At 47.5% G+C, this 23,006-nt stretch overlaps 1 protein-coding gene across 1 annotated transcript in view; it reads right to left on the bottom strand.

The window, feature by feature from the left end:
• The window catches only part of PRKN (parkin RBR E3 ubiquitin protein ligase), an 888,975-nt gene that overhangs the window by 303,759 nt on the left and 562,210 nt on the right, over positions 1-23,006 (bottom strand). The window contains exon 7 of the mRNA XM_054595427.1: positions 746-882. Coding sequence (XP_054451402.1) covers positions 746-882 — 137 coding nt within the window. The remainder of the gene's footprint in view (positions 1-745; positions 883-23,006) is intronic.

Raw genomic sequence — 23,006 nt, 5'->3', positions numbered from 1 at the left:
GTTTGCTTTTATATGATGAGCGCAGAACTGAAGAAGGCATCGAGGCAGACCACAGTGGCCGTTACTAGGTGGGAGCATGGGCGTTTGGGGCGGGGTTACTGAGTGGGCATGGGTTACTTTTCCAGGGAAACTAGAGGGAACCGTGTGGTCACCGCATTGCAGTGTGAATGCACGAAATGTCACTGAATTGTATACTTTAAAATGGTTAATTGTGCATTATATTGAACTGCACCTCAGTTAAAAAATACAAGCAATATAGTGCCAGCAAAAGAGGTTTTGTAAATTTTGAAAGATTTTAAAAATATTTCAAATCTTAAAGAGTTCAGCTTTATCTTATTCTTTTTTCATTTCTCTTTTAATATGTGTTGTTTCATACACATACGTATATGCTCAAATTTTTTTAGCAATAGGCATGGACAAGTTCATAGGGCTGCTCCGGATTAGTAAATCTATAACTTGCAGGGTGCGTCCACAGACAGACTTTATGCACTTTGGCTGAATAATATCGCGCATTTTATTTCCAAGGCCTGTACGCAGGTTTTGCATTTTCTAGTTCTTTCATATCTTAGGGATTTGTATTTTTTTGTGATCCGAACTTTAACGTCTCTTGTCCAGCAATGGTCAAAGAGATACTTAAATTTTCACCCCTCAGCTACAGAGAGGGTGTATCTAAGCTGTTCTTACAGCGACAGCTGCCCTTCGGCTCCCGGTCAGCGCCAACATGGGGCAAACACGCATGACTCACCCACACACGGCAGAGAGTAGCCCAGCTGGGGGTCGTGGACGAACTGCCGGTCGTTCAGCCTGGTCACGCAGTAGAGGTGGAAGCAGTCCAAGCAGATCACGTGGCGGAAGTTGCACTGGAAAACCAGGACCGGGCTCCTGCCAAGGCAAGGACAGATGTTTCTTGTGGGAATTCCACGGCAGGGAGGCCGCATGCGCTGCCGGAGCAAGCCCGCCAGGCGGCAGAACCCTGAGCCCGTGTGTTTCAGGGCTACGTCTTGAGAACCAGAAGCACTTCTTTAGCTATCAGAACATCTATTTCCCTGATTTTATAGGTTTTATGTGAACAGATTTACCAACCAGCTGTTGAAACCCGAGCTCCAAGAGACCCTCTTTCTAGAAGCCTCCCCTGACTTACAATTCCCAGTTAACCTACTAATCACCCCCCCCACACACATGTATTCCTATCGATCCATCATGGCATCAGAGCATTGGTAAGTTTCTCCCATCTTAGGGGCTGAGACCCCCGAGGGAGACCCTGGGCCTACTTTAAGTTGATATTCTCATAGTACGAGGCACGGGAAGGTTTGAAATAAACGTTCCTTGAATTTAGTTATAATAATGTACAGAATCTGAACTTCCCCAAAGTCCAAAGAAAAATGATTATTGAGTCAAAGTAGGCAGGTTAAGCAGGAGATCGTATTTCACGGGCAAGTAGAAAAGGAGAATTTTGAAATGAATGACGGTGCTGCAGAGATTCTTCTACCGTCAGATTTCACATGCGTGGCCACCGCCATCCCACCCAAATGTCCAACACCTTGAATGAAGCTTATGAGATTCCTATACATTGATACATACGAGTCCTAAAAATTTTGGATTCCTTTAAAATGCTCTGTAGGAAAAAAAACCAATCTCCTGAATAACCATGGATTTCTGCTGGCAAATGAACCATACAGTTTTATGACAAAAAGGAGACAAATTGAATATATTAATTTGAGATCATCCCCAAGGAAATTTTCACAGTAAAAAAGTTATTGGACTTTATTTAGATAAGCCCATTCTCTATGTAATGATAATAAATACAAAATATTTTCCACTTCACCCACAATTCCCAACAGATCTGTGCTCTTCAGAAGCCCTTTCCCCAGAAAAACTGATATCAAATATTAATATTACAAAAACATAATTTCTGAACAAAAATATTTTCAAAATTGTGTTTCCACTTATTTCAAAGCAATATCTACTACAGAACAAAATGAGGGGAAAAACCCTTGGCATTTTAATATCCTGGATCTCCAGAACAACGGTCGACTTCACCTCAGCTGGAGGGTCCCTGAATATGTTTCCGAGCTTCCGTGTCCCCTCTCTGAACCCACCCAAGTCCTTCCGGGGCCGTTTCAGCTGAGCGTGGGCTGGGCTCTGAGCTATCAACCGTTGCCCTTGTAGCACGTCCCCCTTGAAGAGGATAAGATGGAACCCTTCCCTGCTTCTAACCTCGGAGTCACACGGCCCACGCACAGCCCATTCGCCCTTTGCGACCCCGTGGAGCTGCTCCTCTGGACCTGCCCTGTCCCCACCAGGTCCTGGGAAAAATGCCATCCAGTCTGACTTTAGCAACATGGTCGATTAAGCCTGTAGAGACCCCTCGTCTGCTACCAACACATGGAAAATGGGAGAAAATATGAGACCTTTGCTAAAAACGTTCTGTCTGGAGTCTGTTCATATCTATAACTACATATATAACTACACATGCGGGGGTATAGATATATAGCAGAATAAATATAAGTCACACAACTGTGTTGATTCATAGATATCGAACACATAGTGACATACAGTCATAGATAGCACATGTACAGACTTGACAGAGAATGATCTGTCAGCTGGATTTCTTGATACAGTTAAGAGGTAAGATTGCTTATTTCTTACAAAGACTATTCCTAGTACTTGTGAAACATTTAGAGGAGGGATGAGCCTGACACACAAAGAAACGTTATGAGATTAACCAACCTCTGAGAAAGTGAGTAAAAATCATTTCCCGGATAGAGGGACCACATAACCAGCGGCCGACGCGCCAACATTGACGAGCGCCGACGCCGGCCGAGGCACCGCACCGCGTTCCCCGCATTCCCTGCTCCTGAAACGAGCCGCCGGACGCCCCCTCCCTCGTGCCCGCCTCCCGCCCCGTGGGCGCCCCCCACCCAACCGGGCACCCACTTCCAGCGCCTTTAGCAGAAGGAACGCGGGGCCACTGTCGTTCATCCCGTAGTGTAATACTGGCCTTTACATTTAAACCCAAATCCCGGACGGCAGGGTCCGGGTCCAGACTGGAGACCTTCAAGAAGCTCCGCCCGGAGCGCAGCTGTGCACTGAGCCTCCCCTGCCTCCCACCTTTCCGCCCGCGAGGCCTGTCGCGTGCGCTGCGGGCGGCGCCGCCACCCCCGCTTAGCCGCCGGCATCCACGGAAAAGCCCGGGGCCGCCGCGGCCACACACACGAGGCGGACGCGCTCACGACCCGGCCGCGCCTCACCGCCCACGGCGCCGAGCGCGGGTCAGTTAGTTATGCAATCCCGTGACGGGCTGGGCCCGTGGAGAAACGACCAGAATGTTTTAATTTTATATATTTTTTTGTTCCCTTTCATACCTTTTTATTCAATTTTCATTGAGCATCCACTTTGGCTACAGTAGGCACGTCCTAAACACGTGGAATTTCACACGGAGTGACCGAACACCTTATAGTCGGGACTGGGACAAACAACGGGAAGCGTGCACGTGTGCGTGCGCGTGCGTGCGCACACACGTGTGCACACGCGCGCACGCCGTGCTGAGCCCGGGGACGCAGGGAGGTGGAACCGGTGCCCCAGGAGGTTTGCGCAACCACCGCGCCCTGGCCCTTGGATGGTGGAGGAGGCCGGAAGGATGAGTCCGCCCGGCTCCGTGGGGAACCTGAGCTGAACGCAAACAAATGGGAAAAGAGACTCTGGGTCACGGCAACTGCCGAGCAACGTGCCTTCTGCTCAGGGGAGGAAACAGAGGTGGCAAAGAATTCCTACAGCAGAAAAGCTGTCCGCCGGGCTGACGGAGAAGATGTCTCGGAGAAAGAGGAGAAGAGAGGAAAAGGGCTGGGGACAGAGGCGATCCTGGTCCGGGACGGTGGCGGGGGCTCTCGGAGAATGTCCTAGTGTCTGGCTTTCGGCCATGGGATTCGGTGCAGGCCCTGAGCGCAGGCGGAGTGACGCTTCGGTAACCCTGAGGGGCGAGTTTAATTCTGCGGGATGTGTGCAGGGAGACAGGCTGAAGTCGTGAAATCTGTCTGGAGGTCGCGTTAACGACTTGGCGTGCGTCACTGAGGGCCGGGACGGTGGCGCGCGGGTGGACTCGGGAACGGAAACCACAAGATGGATAGCAGTGACATTTCCGAGGAGAACAAGTCCAGGACGTCCCTTCTCGCGGGTCTTTGTTCCTCCCGACAGTCTTCTGTGCCCTTTGCTCAAATTACATATAAATGTTAATGGATCAATCTAGAAAATGATTTTACCCCAGTGAGCCAGGGTACCGCGCCGTGAATCAAAGGTTACGTAAAGTTCTCCACCATGTGGAAAGGGAATCGTACACGCGGCACCTGACATTCCTGAGGAGTTATTTGTACGCAACGGCTTGACCCTGGCGCCCTTTGTTCACGGCATATTGGGCGTAACTGAAGCTGTCTTCGTAGAAAACATGGCGCGCCATCCACATACATCACCCAAAGTAGAGCATTGCTACACAGAAGTCCAAATGCGTGAACAGCTATAAATCAGTTCTCCAGCATCTATAAACAGCAACGGTGTTTTCACATGTAGGTGACAAACGTGGGTTTTAACCGGCTCCCTAGCTGCTGTTTCTCCCTCTCTGTCTCTCTCCATCCGTCCGTCCAAATCTGTCTGTGTTTCTGGCTGCTTCTTTCCCACATGCGCATCCTCATTTCTACCCAAGAAAAGAGAGGCTGTGGCTCCCGCATGTGGACTGGGCGTGACGTGTGAGGAGTGCAACGCCCCAGAAACGTTTACAGACGTGAGGACCCGGAAGCACGTCTAAACGCTAAAGGAAGCAGCGATCTAGTAGCGAACGCGAGAGGGCGCCAACGGCGGGGCGGCGGGGCTGGTCATTTCATGGCCGGGGAGCGATGCGGGCAGCTCGCAGGCTCGGGCGCAGCCTCCGCCTGTTCCCCAGGGCCCCTCCCCCGCCGGGTTTCACGTGGCGCCCTCCCCCGCCCCGGCGGGGGACTGACCTGCGCTGCAGCGGGGAAGACGCAGGCACGGAGGTGTGTGATTCCAGAACTGGATCAGAAAACACGCGGCAGCGGCTCCCTGTGCTCTCCCCGGGGGTTGCCTGCAGGGGGAGCGTGCCTGGCCACGCTGCAAGGACCCCCAAGCGGTCCTGCGGAGGAGTCCCCGCGGCCGGCGCTGAAGCTCCTGCCAACAGCCAGCAGCGGCTCTGCAGCCGGCCGACACGGTCCCGGGCTGCGGCAAGCCCAGGGGACCGCAGCCCGGGCTGACGCCGGGTCCCTCAGCCCGGTCCCCCGCGCAACCCTCCAGCTCGGCTGCTCCGAACTCCTGGCCCACCGGACCTGTGCAAGCCGACGTGCACTGCTGTCGTAAGCCACCGCGTTTGGGGATACCTGTTTAAAGGCAGTGATACGCCTGACACAGGCCCAGCGGGGGATGAGATCGCACTTAGAGAGCAGATCAGAAAAGAGCCGACGGAAGCAGTGGCATCCGAGGGAGAAGCTGGACTCGGGGGCACGGAGACGGGAGGACATCCCGAGCCGAGGGAAGGGGCGGGGCGGCCGTGAAAGGACCGGCGTGCGAAGAGGGTGCTGAGCGGAGCCGCGCCTTCGTTTGCACAGTGAAAAGCGAAGTTAAATACGAGCACGTAATAGAGCGGCGGCGTCAGAATAAAAACATGCGGTGCGCACCATGGAGGAGAGAGACACACATTTTCCTCACTGGCGGGAGAAAGCCCTTAAATGGGACAAACCGGACTTGGCCCTCGGACATTCACACATTGTCCCTGCAGTATTTGGGCAGCCGTCACCCCGATGTCGCGCCCCAGTTAGCCAGCCTCCAGTGCTCTCCGCAAACCCTCAGGGGTGCACGAACAGCTCCGGCTCCTGGGAATTGGGGAAAGCTTTTGATTAGATAAAAATAATTAGAGGAGGAAAGCTACCCCATTAAGGAACTTGAGTTTATCTTCTTAACAACTGTCACTTCAAATCCCTTTTAGTTAGAGACGGCTTATAAACAAGAAATAAATGACTGAAGTCTCAGTAACCAAATGCACTTTCATTTCCTCTAACTTAGCATCAGCACCGAGGAGCCGCCCCGGAGCGCTGCCGACCGAGCGGCCTCTGGCTGGGCGTCCGCCGAGAGAGCCACCCCATCCCCGTCCCCGGAGAGGCCCCGTCCGAGGCGCTAATTGATAGACTCAACTTTTAGAAATTCAAATGAGCTTCAGCAGTTGAATGGCCTTCAAAATGCCTTCCGGCAGCCGAGCGTAAAGCCCTGCCGTTCTTCTGCCTGGTAGTCCGCTCGGCATCGGACTGGATGCGCGCCCGGGCCGGTCCTGCGCGAGGCCGCTGCCTGCCTCCGCCCGCGTCTCCTCTGCTCGGGGCGTCACTGTCCCCTGCGGCTCGCGCCCTGGCCCAGAAAAGGGCTGACTTGGGCTGCGTAAGCTCCCGCGCGGAAGTCCTCGTGTGTCAGCATGCACAACATACCCAAGAAAAAGACTGTTTATGTCTACATTTTTGAGTCACTTTTTTTAGTCCATTCGGCCAATACCTTCGAGCAATTGCCACATGCCAGGCGCTGCCTTCTCAATGTGACATCAAGTGAACCAGACATGGTCCTTCCCCTCAGGAGGTCACAGTCCTATAGGGTGGAAGACAAGTAATTCTTTCCCAGCGTAGCAAGTGTGACCGTAAGGATGAGTTTAGAGACCACGGGTCCATCCCTGGGGTCAGCGGGAAGGGTCCCAGTGTAGGTAGCTTCTGGCTCAGTGCATTCAGCCTGTGTGGAGAGGAAGTGGTAACCTACGTGGCTTCCAATAAAGTTTTATAGGAAATGATATATAAATACATCATATATAAAATGATTAAGAAAACAGAAACTCTTTGTCTCCATTCCTGATCGACAAAAGTTCCTTTTCCTCCTCGATACTCGGTCAGTAATTCTATATCCCGCCTATGGCATTAAACGTTACTGAATTCAAGAGAATTTCTGACCTCAGCATTTGATCGAGGGTTTGATCCCACTGATCAATACTCTGCAAACTCTCTTGTCAGGAATGTATAGTCTTATTCCTGGGAGACAACCCGAGTTTTGTGTATCCTGTGGTTGCAGTACTCACTAAGATATTCTGCAGTCTCGTGTGGGCTCGCGGCGTGAGGCCCTCCAGTTTCGCGCGTGCCTTCCCTGCATCGGGCCCAGTCCTCCCTGGCCTCCGCGGGTGCCCTGTGGAAGGCGTTCGCCTGTGGACACCCAGGGCTTTCTGTGTTTAACGTCGCCCTACCACGTGACCTACATCCCTGCTGACAGGCTAACTTGTTCTATTTACTGTCATGTAAAAACATATGACAGATTCTAAGGCAGCCACTGTTTCTGTTTCCTTTCGATATATGCTTCTAATTTTGAGAGAGGCTACACAACAGGAGCTATAAAGATATTGGAGTGGCCAAAAAGTTCATTTTTTTTTCTGTAAAATAAAAGATACTCTTTTCATTTTCACCTATAACTTGATTGATTTGGATATTTCGAGTATGTCAGCTGTCTCCTACCATTGGCATCTAGTGGGTAGAGGCCAAGGGTGCTGCTAAACACCTTCCAATGCATAAGGCAGCCCCACAGCAAAGGATTACTTGGCCAAAATGTCAATAGTACCAAGAAAATTTATAGACCGCTTTTGACATGTTCGATCAGTCATAGCGCCTTCTCCATACACTGTACAAATCTTTTTTTGTGTTTCAGCTGTGTTTTTACCTTTGTCAAAATAATAAACCATAATATGCTGAAAATGTTGTGTATCTTCTTCCATCTTCAATATTAACATGGCTGCACAAAAATTCACCTATTTTGATGTTTTGTTTTTCAAAACGCACCTGCTGATATAACAGCTGCCACAATACAGTCTAACAAAATTGTTGCAAATGAAATTAAAGACATCTAAGCACTACTAGAGCCATCCTATCAAAAACTAAACAAACTTTTTGGCCAACCCAACACATGAGCAAAGACACAGAGTAGGCTCAGTGTAAGGCTTCCTAGAGCGCCTGGGACAGAGGGCTGGTAAAGAGTTTGGAGAAGGTCCCAGGCCTCCACATGCACCAGCACCAGGCTGGCTGCCCCCTGAATTGGCACCCACGCTCTCTCCACTCCCTTCCTCCCATCCTGGTGCCCCACGGCATTCAATCAGCATAACTCAGCAACCGTATTCTAAAGTAGCTCTCGTCGCGGCAGGTCTTGGTCAAAACAACAAACTAGTTGCCTCACCAATGCCAGTGGATAAAGACCCCAGGTTTGGCTCGAGGTACCCCACAATATGCATCCCCCAACCTGCCACTTGCAAATCCTGTTTCTCTGGAGTTCTCCCCACGTAGCTCTGGTCCACCTTTTCCTGAGGCATGCAAGATTCTTCCCTGCTTGTCTTCAGTTTCCAAAAATATTGTCAAGGTTCAGCTCAAATCCAGCCTCTTTTGGGAAGCTTGTTCAGCAAAGCTCCAGCTAACATTGACTCTCCACTCACTTCCTAGTTTCCTGTAATACTTATGTTTATAAAGCACTGGTCTGATATGCAAGGCACTACCTTACTCCACATTATTTGTGTTGTTCTCCACCTCTTTAGTGACCAATGCCAGGTCTTCCCAGCTCAAGTTCAATGCCCACCTCCCAGGAAGCTCCCGTGAGCTGGCTGCTGTGCTGGGCGCCAAAGGGGATGTCACACATCCTTGGGCACTCCCTCCATGGTGACATAGCCCAGTCTGGGGCCCGGAGGGAGAACCAAAGAGAGGCAGTGGAATCCAATGTTTCTTGCCTGGAAGAAGGAAAACTAAAAGGTAAGGGGTTAGCCTGGCCAAGAAACCAAAGGAAAGTGAGGAAAACACATAAAAACGCTTAAAAAGGAATAAAATAAGGTAAGGGTACAGAACCAAGTTGTATGTTTTTATACCATCCCCTTAGCTTCTATCCAAGTTCTGAATTTCTCCAGAAATTAAAAATTAAACTAGAGTATAATGATACTGCTTCCACAAGCCACATATATATGTCCAATGTTTTAGGTGTACTTGAATGAAGTTCTATTATTTGTAATATTTTGAACTATTCACAATAAAGTAAGGTATGAAAAAAATATGAAGCCATGGTTACAAGAGTTAATAGATGATTCATCTCCTCCAGATGGTAGAAATCTTTGAAAATATTTATTTGACTTTAGTATAGCTCATATATTATATTTCTAAGTATAATTACTGTTGACACGTTGAACCCAAACATTAACTTCTACACAGTATTAGACTGTAGGCATCATAACAATAGAAATTAAAAAATAAACCCTCCCTTTTTTTTTATTAGAGGAGAGGGGAGGGAAAAGGAGCAGGAGAGAAACACCAACATTAGAGCGAAACATCAATTGGTTGCTTCCTGTATACACTCTGGCTAGGGACTGGGAATCGAACCCGTAACCCAAGCATGTGCCCTGACCAGGAATCGAACTGGGGACCTTTTCCTTTGTAGGATGATGCCCAACCCACTGAGCCACACCAGTCACGGCACCTCTTTTTTTTTTTTTTTTAAGTTAAACTTATAAAGCAAAACGGTCAGCTCTTTTTTTGTAGTAATTCATTACAATGACGTGGTTAATCTGTAACGACCCCTGCTTTTCTTGCTAAGGCATTTATACCAAAGAGATGCTGATAAATAACTGCAAATAGTGGGTAGATCACAGTGAAATAACTGTGGCATATAACAAAACGACACGAACAACTCCAAAGGGTATTTGGCCCATGAGAGGAAAATGCATCTCATGAAAAATTACCACATTACTTCTTTATCCCCCAAATAATAGCATTAATTACCACACAGACAACAGTGTGGTGACTGCTAGGAGGCAGGCGGGCCGGGGGAGGGGAGGCAGCAGTGGGTGTGGGGGGTACATGGTGATGGACAGAGATGTGACCTGGGGTGGCGAACACACAGTACAGCGTGCAGATGGTGTGTTGTGGAAACGTGTACCGGAAGCCTGTATAATTTTGTTAACCAGTGCTACCCCAATAAATTCAATAAAGAAGGAAACAAATATGATAAAATAAAAAACAATTCTTCAAATTGTATTTAGAAAAGTCCAAGGAAGCTCAGAGTTATATTGCTGCGGGTTCAGGTACCTCCGAGCGGAGATCTCGGAGCGCGCTCTACTCACGCTGTCAGTGTGCACAGTGCGAGGCAGCGGGAGTTGGGGTTCACACGGAATGCTTTCGGGATCACGTGATTCGCACAGAGATGGGGCATTGCCCCCGGAAACACACGCCAGCCATGGGCGTTGCCTGCTTTGTTCTCTCTTTTGTGAATAGCATCTAGAAGCTGATAATGCCCAGACCCACCACAACAGCCCTCAGCTAAATCAAGAAAGATATGAAGACAGATCTTGTTTAAATAAGAGCCCCACTGTGAATTAAATTGTTTCACTGTATCCCCAAATCTCATGACAGGAGATATTAATGTGCTAAGAATGAGTCCAGTGGCTGTGAACGCTAGGAGCTGTTTACCATAAGAAATTACCGTAGTCACAGAGGGGCTGAAAAATGATACATCTTTCGCTGCCCACTCACAAAGCCTTGCACGCAGATTTCTCATTGGTTTTCCATCCATCCCTAAAAGTCAATGAGTGAATGTGGAGAGAATAGTGGCTCTTTTATTCCTTGTATCAGAGAAACATTAAAAATCAGGTCCTCTGAAGTAGTTTGAGAAGAACCCCCCACCCCAGCGATTGTAGTTATCCTAAAACAGCACTATCATGAAAATGTCTCAAAATGAGGAGGGACTGAAATTTCCGAGGTATCATTAGATGGATTGGGCATTAAGATACTAATATAATTTAAGGATTCATGGAGTATAGTAGAAAAAAATTATTTTCCTAATTTAGTTTCTTTGTTTCACATACAGCCAGAGAAGCAGAGTGAAAGGCGCCAAAATATTTTGCTAAAAAATCATCAAAATCAACATGGCATAACAATACAAATGCAAACAAGTTCAGGCATAAAACGCAGACAGGGACACGCCTGCCTGCCCTGCGCTCCCACCCCTCCAGAGGCTGGGGCTGGCAAAGCCCTGGCGGCCAGGGTGTGGCCTCAGAGCCCGCTGTCACACCAAGAAGGTCCGGCGGTGGCAGCTCCGGAGTGGCACTCTGAAGACCTCGGGCTACTGAGACTTCATGCCTTCACTCGGCAGGATCTCAGCGCGTCTTCCCTCCTGCCGGCCTAAGGAGTTGAAGGTTTACTCGGAAGAATGTGCCAGAGACAATTCATGTCTAGGGTTCCAGCCTCACACAAGCCTTTGAACAAACCCTTGGTGCTGCCTGCGAAGGGAAAAACCTGGGGATTTCTGGAGATTTGACTTCCTGGAAGCCACATTGGGAGGAAGGCCCTGAGCCAGAATCAGGAAGGATAATCAGAAAACATGCGGCAGTATTTAAAAGGAAAAAAGGCAACAAAACATCTTACGTAACTTTCAACAACTAAGTTAATTAATTTCAAAGCTCCTTTTATTCTTCCCCAACAAGGTCAGCTGAGCGAGCCCCAGAGGACAAAGGGGCCGCCCCCAGCTCGCCCGCCCCCCACTCCGCCTTCCCAGGTCAGCACCTGAGCCTCCCTCGCAGCCCCCGCCCAGGACAGCCAACTGCGTACTTAACGTACTGGGTCCTCTCCAGAGCAGAGGCTGGCACACTCCAGCTGCAGGCGGAACCTGGCCCCGGCTGCTTTGTAAATAAAGTTTTATTGGAACACAGACAGTAGCATCTGTGGCTGCTTTGGCTCTGGGAAGGCAGAGTGGAGCAAATCCTGGTGGGTTAGAGAGATTCGGGGACAAGGTGGACGACTGGTAGAAAACATCGTAACTCCACGTTGGCGACTGCATTCACAGTGAGTGGGCTCTGCTGCTCGGAGCCTTGGTTCCCGCGCCACGCTGGCTTCTAAAGTTTTGCAGTAACAACCACCAAACACATTGTATAAAGTTTCGAACACCTTCCAGCATTGGGAAGGAAATGTCTAGACTCCAGTTTCCTCGCTCTTGCCCGCCTGGCAGCTCTGCCGCAGCAGAAAGGCCAGCAGAGCCGTCACTCCGCCTCCAAGCCTGAGCCTCCACGTGTGTAAGTGGGGCTCCGTGACTTTCCACTTTTATGGGAAAGAAAGCCCGGCGATGACTGGGGTTAGATAAGTTGCCAGAGGTGACGTCAGTCTGCCATAAATCGGGCTGTTTCAGCCCAAGCTGCAGAATCTAGGCTGTGAGGCCGTCCTGCAACCACGTGTCCGCTCACTGCCCAACACAGCAGAACGCGCACGGAGGCCGTTTCACGGTGGGAGCGTCTGTGAGCTCGTGGGTTGCCTGCCTGGGCCCTAGAGAAACAACGTGTCTCCGTTTCCAGCTGATACTTACAGTCCCCTTCGCTGGACCCCACCTTGTCCTTAACCTTCACCCTCTGTGGATCTCTAGAGCCTACGTGGAAGAAGTGCCTGTTCGACAGCTAGGCTCGCAGACCTTGCACCCGGATCAGACCCAGGGGCAGTCTTCTGCACAGCCCCTCTGGGTGTGTGTGTCAGGGGTGGGGGGTGGCAGGTGCCCTCGCGTGGCCCTCCTGAGCGCGCACACGCACACCCAGAGCTTCCTGCTTGCGCCCTCATGTTTCCGGGCTCTGCCTCCTCCCCACTCTTCCTTGGGGCTCTGCAAGGTCCTGTGCGGGCCCTCGGATGTGGCTCCCGAGGCCCCCCCCCCCTGCCGTGAGACCGCCCAGCAGGGTCCCTCCCCCGGCGGCGGGGCTCAGGCCCACTCAGAGTGCAGGAGAGAAGCAGCCCACTGTTCCCTGAAGTAGTGCATCTCTGTTCGCCCAAAAGGCGTGCTGCCATCTCTTGGAGCGACCCCCTGAGCTCGACCTGCCTGATCGTTCACGAGAGTTGGGCTCCGCTCGCCCTGAGGTGGGGTCCTGCCCCCAGCGCAGCCGCACGGCCGGGCACGGGCCTTGCCAGATGACCCGGGGCCCAGGCGCAGATCGAACCAGAAGCTCAGTAATCAGTACCGGGGATTCACTTTCTGTTAACTTCAAGAGCAGGGAATAGAGGGATAGGTGGAGGCCTGGTCCCCAGGCTGCTAACTCCATGTGGACCGGCCTGGACGCACGGCCCAATCCAGGCTCCAACTGCACGGCGAAGCCCAGGCAGCCGAGCGCCAGGACCGCGAAGCAGCTGCCCTGCGTGCGGCGGGACCGGCGGCGGCTGCTGCTTACACGGCTGGCAAGGCCGATCCGCACTCGGCACAACGCTGGCCCTCGGCTTCGCACGCCTGGATCGGGGCACTGTGCAAACTTCCGACTCAAAGAGCCCACCCTGTTTCTCCTTCCCCAGGCCTGTGCCTGGCAGTAGAATTTACCCAGTCAGGGCTCCATGTCCTTTATTCTTTACCACGAGAGTGCTCACCCCTTACGCGAGTGTTGCCCACGGAGGAGTGGGGGTGTCCAAGGCAGAAGGGAGACAGGAGACCCGAGGGACTGAGCACACTCTCCAAGCACGTCCTGATTCTGGAGGACAGAGGGTCCCAGCACAGGAGGCAAAACAAGCTTCACCGCCAGCCTTTCCCTCGAGGTCAGGTGACCTTTGCTGTGCATCTATCGGCCATTTGACGGTGTGGTGGGGAGCCAGAGGGGTTTTTATGTAAAAGTAGGAAACCCAGGCCTGCCCTCCAAGAGATCAAGACCAAATTAGAGAGATGTGTGGCGGTAAATTTCAAAGAGCATTTCCCAGGGTCAGCTGAGAGTGTTTGGAAATTTTCCCACCCAGGATGGAATCCTCTGAACACAGATGGCAAAGAGGCCTTCCCCACTGTCCCCACCTTCCAGGGGAGCCGAACAGGGGCGTAGTTGCAGGTCTCCGGGGTTGTTCTTTGTTGGTTTGATTTGCCAGCTAAGTGCTATTTTAACTCTAAAAATAGTCTGATTTTTAGGAAAATTAAAGGGAACTAATGATTATTTCATGTTTCTCTCATTACAATTTTGTGAGGCTCCTGTTTAATTTATGAGGCACGCTGAGACTATGAGAACAAGATATGCTCCAGTATTATTGTGACTCTTTAAGTTGCCAAACTGCCATGCAGAGATTTCAGTAAAGGGAGATGGAAGCAGCAGGCACACAAGAAAAGCTGAGATGCATCTCTGACCGACGGCCAGGAAATGGGTGTTCACCGTGGCTTTATCTGTAATATCCCCGAACTGCACAGGCAGACCGAGGTACGTCCACAAAACAGACACTGCTCGGCGACCAGAAGGAATGTCCTACCGATACGGGGTGCAACTGGTGACTCTCAAAACAGTTACGAACTACTGACACAACAACACGGACGTACCTCAAAGTAATCAGGGACTCGGGGTACACAAGACAGCACGAACGACTCTCAAAGGGGTCGCGAACTATTGATACACACAACCACGTGGAAATATCTCAAAGTGATCATGAATTACTGATGTATACGACCGCATGGATGACTCTCAAAACAATTACGCTGTCTGACAGAAGGCAAAACAAAAAAGAAAGTACATATTGTGTGATTCCATTTTTAAATACTCCAAAAAATGGACACTCATCTATAGTGGCAGAAAGCAGATTAGGGGTTAATAGAGAACGAGAAAGGGGAACGCAGAGGGAGAAAATACAAAGAAATACAAGCCAACTTGCGGGCGTGATGGAGCGGTTCATTATCTTGACAAGTGCTGGCGGTTCCTCAGGTGTCTTCATGTGTCAAAGCTAATCAGATGGCACACTTTCAATATGGGTGCTTTATCGTATGTCAATTAGACGTCAAAGAAAAATTTCATGACCAGAAAAAGAGATGGGAGAATGATATGGTTTCATCAACAAAAGACTCTTCATCCGTGACTACCTTTTCACAATCTATTTTGAGGGAGGCTGCAACCACACTCTGCTCACACATGGTTGCTTTCTGAATCCCATTGTCATCATTCAGCAGCGTACAAAGAATCGCCACCATGCTTCACTGGAGAGCACGCTCTGTTTCAGATGCCCCAGATGGCTCCGGGGCAGTCACAGAGAAACACGGTTGTACCCGTCTGGTGTGTGCCTTGTTCCTGGGCTCCCAAATGGGATGCGTAGACCAGTTCTCGCCGGAAAACAAAGCTAAAGAAATAAAGTGTTGCTTTGGGCTTTGATTATCTTCATAGTGTATCACACACATATATGTATACATATACACAGACAGATGTATATTTCTCTTCTGTTTGGTTATGGTAATTCCTGCCTTCACTTTCCCAGGGAGAGGGACGACTCTTGGGGCTCGATCAATTCTGTTTCTGAAGTGTGCTCCCAGTGCATTGGGCGAGAATTAATCCGGAATCACAAAAACACTCGACACCCCACCACCACCACTTGTGAAGGAAACGAACAGGAAGGAAAATCAATGGGCTTTGTGTATTCATGGACTTCTAATAACCTCTGGGCATCAATTGCGGTTCAATTGCTGTGAATGGCGGCAGATCTCAAGTCTCGCTGGCAGGGCGAAGTGGCCCCTTCTGCCGGTGGAGCAAACAGGGGTGGTGTGCGCCCCGCCCCCGGCCTAGTGCCCAGGGTTAGCGACCTGGTGCGTGGTTTTTGCCAGTGACCAGGGAGGCCGCCAACCTAGTGGAAAGAAGTCCTTTAATCTGAGACTATATATTTCCTACTTGTCATGAAAACAATACCTTCCACATCTTAAACTGGGGGTGCCCAACCTTTTGGCGCCTCTGGGCCACCCTGGAAGAAGAATTGTCTTGGGCCACACATTAAATACACCAACACTAACGAAAACTCATGAACAAATAAAAGGTCTGTGCATAATTTTCATGATATCTGCCACCACAGATAAGCAAAAAAGTCCTCACATAATAACCCTAATTATGTGACGGCTCTTTTGATAATCTTTTATTTATTTATTTTAAGGTCTTATTTATTAATTTTAGACAGAGGGGAAGAGAAGGAGAAAGAGAAGAAGAGAAACATCGATGTGTGGTTGCCTCTCTCGCTCCCCCTATGGGGGACCTGGCCCACAACCCAGGCATGTGCCCGGGCTGAGAATCGAACCGGCGACCCTTGGGTTTGCAGGCTGGTGTTCAATCCACTGATCACTTTTCAAAATTGTCAAGCAGGTCCCAAGTTTTTGATCAGTAATATAGAAAATGTACATATCTAAGTAATAAAACTTAGTATAAAACTTCATAATAAAGCTAAGTAATGTTTTCAGTAAATTTACGATTTTGCGTTGGGCCTCATTCATAGCCATCCCGGGCTGCATGGGGCCTGGGGGCTGCGGGCTGGATGCCCCTGTCTTAAATGATAGTGGGAGGAGATATTGTCGTTCTTGTGTTTTAAACATTTCAATCTGAAAAAATAAAACATTGCGACCCTATAGTACTCTCTCTCTCCCTCCTTTCCTTTTTTTTTTTTTTTAAACATTGGTTTGTTTGTAAAAACCCCACAGTCCTGGTGTTATCAATACTTTTCAGGACACATGAAACATTTTGACATTTTAGTTTTGGTTTATAGGCTAAGTTATATGAAAGTAAAGTCTGGACACAATCACACATGGTCACACATGACAATGCGGCTCCGACAGCATGTGAGATTTCATCTTTAATCTCAGTGCAGTATCCTCAATAGTAGCCTGACCCGCTGAGCTCTCAGAGGAGCTAGGAAGGACCCAGGGTGAGCCGTTCGCCTCGTCACTCTAAAGAGGCTACTGAACCTTGGCCACGCAGAGCTCTGGGCACGTCACACATAATTCCCTCAAAAGTATCCTGGGGACGGGGCCGTGTGAACAGACAACGGCCCAGCAGCCATGAGGGCGAAGCTGAGGCCCGGATTCGGACACACGGTTTCCTGAGTATGACTAACACAGGATTATCAGGTGCAGAGGAACCTAATTAGATTGTGCGGGAGGAAAGGCGGGAACGAACAGCTGTCTGGTGGGTGTTTCCCAGCCGCCCTGGGAGAGGAGATCTGAGTCACCACAAAGAAAGGGTGTGTGGGTGGAAAAGCCCAGGGACCATTTTTTGATGGCGAAGGTCCTTGCGAGACTTAGGGCAGGAAAAGCATGATCCTGGGGTCTCCCTGACAAAAGTGCAAAGTCACGTGTGACATGCTGAGCACCCTATTCATTCGTAAGCAGAAGTGAGCAAGGGGGGAGGTTAGCTGAGAGCAAGGACCCCACTTCACAGAGGGCACTGCGACCCGCGGCGAGGGTGAGCTCCTGCTCCCCGGCTCCCGGACGGCGGCGGCGGCCTTCCGGGGCAGGGGCCGGGGAGCAGCGGCCCTGTCTCCGTGCGCTCCGGGCCTCGCTAGCAACCGGGAAGCTCGCGGCGACAGGCGAGATGTGACCGGCGGGGTCCTGCAGCTGTGCAGGTGGGCCTGGCAGCCTGCAGAAGCCGGGCGTGCAGGGGAAAATGGTGTCATTTGTCTAATACTCCTGCTGGGCATGGGGTCATGTAACACAGCATCTAACAGTATATGGTAAATGCTTCAAACCCTCAATGTACTGGGTTGTGTTCTTCACAATATACGTTTCATTCAAATATCCAGACCTAGGTGTTGAATGAATAGTATCGAAGAATGAAGATTGTATTTCTCATAAAGTCCTTGATTGCCCATTCCTACTATAAAAAATAAATTTGGGCACCTGTGTATGGATACGGGTGTAATACCCTTTAAAATAATAGCAAATAAAAGGTATACAAGGAATGAGACACATGTTAAGTTAAATTCAGAAATCTTTCTTATATCCCTGGAAGGTATTACCCGCAGAATGACTTCCAAATTGCATACATTTTATAAAAATAATATGCTCAAGTTGTAATAACAGGAATTCAGCTCTCCTTTGAGTATGTCAGGATGATGGGGCTTTAAAAAAATGCATTTGTTCTGTGCCCAGATGCTACCTTTCAGAGGTGAAGGCACACCCTACTTCAAAACATATTACAAAGAAAAGGTAGAGAAACCTATTTTACTCATCCCGGAAGGGCAGTGGTCCAGCACGGCAGCAGACATGCGACTGGTGATCGGAAAGCATTTCCAGACAACAAGCATGAATGATTTAAAAGTTGTAAGGTTCTTCACATCCAAAAGAGCTTAAAACTAACAAGGCAAATTAAAACTTAAGGCAATATGAACAACAAATCACAATGCAAAAAACATTATTATCCTCAATAGGTAAAGAGTTCCTTCAATTTAGTGAAAAAGGTTATTATACAGCCACAGAAGATAGGCCGATGAGCCAAACAAGCCTTTCTCAGTGACCATTTGAAACCATTCGACCGAATTATAATAGTAATTTACACTTATGTAACAGTAAGATACCATTTGCTGATCAAATTTATGAGCTTTTTGAAAAAGACAGAAAATTCAGTGGTGGTTATTTCTGGTAAAATGGACTTACTCATACACTGCTATTGGGAGGATTAACCAGCAAAATCTTTCTTAAAAAACAGATGAATAATATGGCTTGTATCAAGAGTTTTCAAAAGTTCATAAATTTCAACAACACTCTATTTCTAGCAATCTCTCCTATGGCAATGACTCGAGACAAGGACAAAAGTTGTGTGTAAAGATGTTCTTTGCAGCAAAATTTATAAATGATTTTAAAATATTGCAAATAATTTATATTTCCAAGAGTTGAAAGTGATTAAGTACAATATAGTATTTTCATTTTAATACCATATAAAAACATTATAATAAGCTTTTCAAAATATAAATTCCTTAGAAAAATGATCCCAACATGATGTTATGTAATAAAATTAAAATCAAAATACAAAAATTTCTATATGACATCATTCTATCTTGTTTTTTCTAAATGTCTTTTAAAAAATTTTATATTGTTAATATAACAATACGCAAACACAGACACACACACATGCACCTGTTTGTTCCAGTGAAAAAAACATGGATAAAAATACCAACATATTAATAGCTGTGAATAGTGGGTATAGAGACACTATATTTTCATTTTTAAAAGTGTAAAAGGAAATATATTCCTATAAAATATAAGTCATAAAGGATTACATAAAGCAAAAACTAAAAGTCCCAAGTCCCTGATACTCTAAGTCACGTTTCCACACCTTCCACCCCCAGACCCGCTGGCGACTATCTGAAGTGCAGCTGTTAGATACATAACTTTAAAAAGTGTGAGCGAAATCATGCTGTGCACATTGGTCTGTCTTGGAAATCTTTTCAAGTCTGTATGTCATCTTCTTTCTTATTAATGTCTGGTTAGGATTCCATGGCAATATAAAAAATTACTTAACACATCCCAAGATAAAGAAGATTTATTTTTTTAATCCAGACTTTGTTACAAATAATGCTGCATTAAATAGTTTAGCACACTTCTTTCTTAACTCTTTGTTTAGAAAACATATGTAGAAGTGTAATATTTTGGAAAAAGGGATTGTATATTTATTTTCACAGATATTCACAAATTGGTTTCCTACCTGCTCTACTACTGACATCCCTAAAGACAGTTCATGAGAGAATCTGTATCGCTACAGCCTTGACTAAACATTTTTTTTGTTTTATTTTTGCCAATTGAGAAATATTTTAATTTGGTTTTAAAAATTACTAGTGAGTTCACCTTTAAAGTTGTTTTGTTGTTTACATTTCTATTATTAATGGCCTATTTATGTCTGGAGCTGGACCATTAACTGTTCCCTAATATCTATTCTCTTTTTTCTTTCCTTGGTAATGACATCCCAATTTTTAATGTAACACATGGTCACACAGGATGAAGACTACATTTCCCAGTTTCTTTTAAAGATAGGTATAGTCATGTGACAAAAACTGGTTAACAGGATTAAAAAAAAAAAGATCTAGGTACTTCCAGGAAGTGTTTTAAAACAAGAGTCCATGTCCTTCCTATTTGTTGGAATTTGCATGTGACAGCTGGAGCTGTGGCATCCACTTTGGACCATGAGTAAAAGACATATTATAGATGCTACAGCAGCAAAACATCTCAGACCACAGTAGTTAAGATGCCACCTTACCAGCCAGGACCACCTACCTCCAGACATTTAAATAAATGAGAATTCAATTCTGCTTTGCCTAAGCCTCTTTCATTACGGAATTTCTACCATCTGTATCTAATCTTAACTGATGATATATCCTTTGTCAGTAAGAAAAAGAAATAACAGTCTCTTGTTACTCGTGTGTAGTTCTTTATAAAATACAGACATAATTTTCTCTGTCAACAAAAAAATTATAAAACAAATTACATGAAATCCATTCATTCATCTACTCATACCTCAGCTTAAGGGTGTATTACTCTGTGCTTTTACCCAAAGGCAATGCTTAGGAGAGCGGTGTGCGATGCAAACACTGATGGAACCCGGGCACACAATTTGAAAACTCCCCCAGATTTCTGTCTAGATGTATATGAGACATTTGGTATTAAAGCCATCCTAGAAGATGAAGACATTTTCCGCAGTTTCAATAAGAAAATTAACACCCGAACTTCTGGCTTCTATTGGCTACAAAAATGGTATGTGCTCATATGGCCATGTATTTCTGGAAACTTGGAAATTTGAAAAATATTTTAACAGCAATTGATGAAGGACAGATGTCCCTTTTCACTCTAGCACCCCCTCTGGTAGAATCCTCCTTGCTGTGCAGTATGAGTGTGGTTAATGGGCAACTGGAGAATTTAGCTGAGAGGAATTAGAGCTGGATATACATCTTGTTTATCATCTAGTGAGAGACATATATATATATATATTATACTCACACATATATAATGTAATATATATGTTATGGTTATTTCTTCATTGAATTAACTTGCTGCCAGGTATCCAGTAGAGAAATGCCTTCCAGGGACCGCCCCCCACTCCCGCCCCCCAGCACTGACTGTATCAAAACGGCCGTCCAGTGCCATGGCTGATGATCAGGATCCGGGTCATGATACGACACCCAGCACCGGCACCAGCAATATGTGGACAGGGAAAAGGGACAAGGTATGAAGTTTAGGGAGCCAGGAGCTAGTTGGTAGATACTTCTTTAGATAATTAGACGTGTAAAACTATAAGCAGAAGATCCCATCAGTATGCTGTCCAATAAGAGTTCTTTTTGGGCAAGAATATACTTGGTAATGCAGTATATATATGTATCAATGCAACATATACAATTTTTCTCTTTTCAAGAAAATCACTTGAAGCAGAAGATGCCAGCATTCCTGTGCTTGAAGAGCAGAAACCTATAGCAATGCTACAGTATGTCGATGATTAAGTTCCATGTTTTATGCCTCCTAATACACTTGATCATGTCTTACTGCATCTAACAACTTCCTAGCCTCAAGGTGTCTGGAGTCTAGATGGAACAACACACAAGTTGTCACAGCCGAGCAAAATGCCCAGGGAAGCAAGAACTCTATTCCAGTGTCTGAATTCCCACATCGATAAATACATCAATAAATAACTATATGTAGGAATGAGCAAGGCCTTTGCTTATTTATTGCAAGAGAAATCAGAGGGCCATATTGGAAAGAGATTTAAATGTTTTGCTACCTTGACATGATATATTAACATCAAGAAAATAACATCGAACTCATAATATGTCAATATAAGGAACACAATGAAATTCATTGGTGAGTTTGGTCAGTATATTGAGTATATTAGAGTAGTCACTATGCTAAAAAAATTTTTTAATTCTCTAAAATCTTACAGACCTTATAACAGAAAATTACTGGAGGTTTTCCCAAATTTTAAAACGTCTGAAATTTGTTATGTTTCCAAAAAGATGTTGTGAAAATGGAAGTTGGGGAACATTATCTTTTCATTCTTTCTATTGAAAATAATACTACAGAAGTCATTGGTGTAATAAAAAGCCATCAAAGAGTATGCAACCAAGAAGTGTAGAGAAGGAACATACACACTCACACACATACACGCACATATATATGGTTACTTTTTTTAGAAGTGTGATTTTTATGAGATCTGTTGGCGTTTTAAAATTTTCAGGCTGTTAGGATTTATTTCCTTATTCTCAACTATAGCAATGCTCTTGTACTCTTTTTCTGAAAGAACCCGCTCCGCCCATGGCGTAATCTCGGGCGCTGTAAAATCTGACCCTGTCCCTGCGGACCTGCTCAGGCCCCCTGGCCACCTTTGTACTTTCAAAACACTCTGGGCTCAGCTACTCGCCACCACGGCCATCTTTGCAGACAGGGTCCTGCTCAGATTCCTTGAGATTTAACTTAATCCCAGTTCGAGTCCTGGGCTTGCTTGGCCCTTAACCCACATAAGGAATCCTTTCAGCACAGAGCTTCCCCAAACTTGAAAGAAATGCCATAATTTTGGGGGCGTGGAGTTTTGCAAAGCAACCAGGTGACGCCAGCTGGAAAGGCAAGACTTCAGCTCCCACGGGCACGCCTTGGTAAAAGGTGACAGGAGGCGGGAGGGAGTGGGCAGGTGAATGTCCCCTTTGCCCCTTCTGAGGGATAGCCAAGGCGTGGGTCCCTTCCTTGCAAATTTCCCCAAGTCCTCTGTGCTGCGCAGACACGCCTGCCCACCGTGTCTCCGCATGCCCCTGGGAAGCCATAGGTCACACGGAGCCTCGGTGGCTCATCGTCTCTTCTTGCTTATTCATCCCCCTTTCTGCTTTTCACCCTAATCACCGGGCGCTCCACTTCCCAAATGAAGGAATCAGTTCCCTCCTGGCTCAGCTCTGCGGAGGGCCCTGGCTAAAATAAAAAAGGTCCTGGCGCCCTCGCAGGTAGGGAGCGCTCCTTCCTGTCAGCGGCTGCCACTGCCGCAGTCACCCACGTGGGATCACCGCGGCGTCCGATGGCCCAGTGTCACTGCTCCGAAACTCAAGGCGGCGGGCGCGTGCACACAATGCATGGGGGTAGGTGAAAGGGCGGAGACTGTGCCTCTTCAAAATAAACTGCGGAGGACAGGAATATTGTATTGAGAACCCGTGATTAACTGGGAGAAGGAGAAGACACAATTAACTCCGTTTGGACTCGGAAGAGTT

The sequence above is a fragment of the Pteronotus mesoamericanus genome, unplaced genomic scaffold (assembly GCF_021234165.1).
Source record: "Pteronotus mesoamericanus isolate MK-2021 breed Mesoamerican mustached bat unplaced genomic scaffold, CSHL_Meso_final contig_134, whole genome shotgun sequence".
Classification (NCBI taxonomy): Eukaryota; Metazoa; Chordata; class Mammalia; order Chiroptera; family Mormoopidae; genus Pteronotus; species Pteronotus mesoamericanus.
Note: the sequence above shows the minus strand (reverse complement) of the source record. Positions and strands in the feature narration are given on the sequence as shown.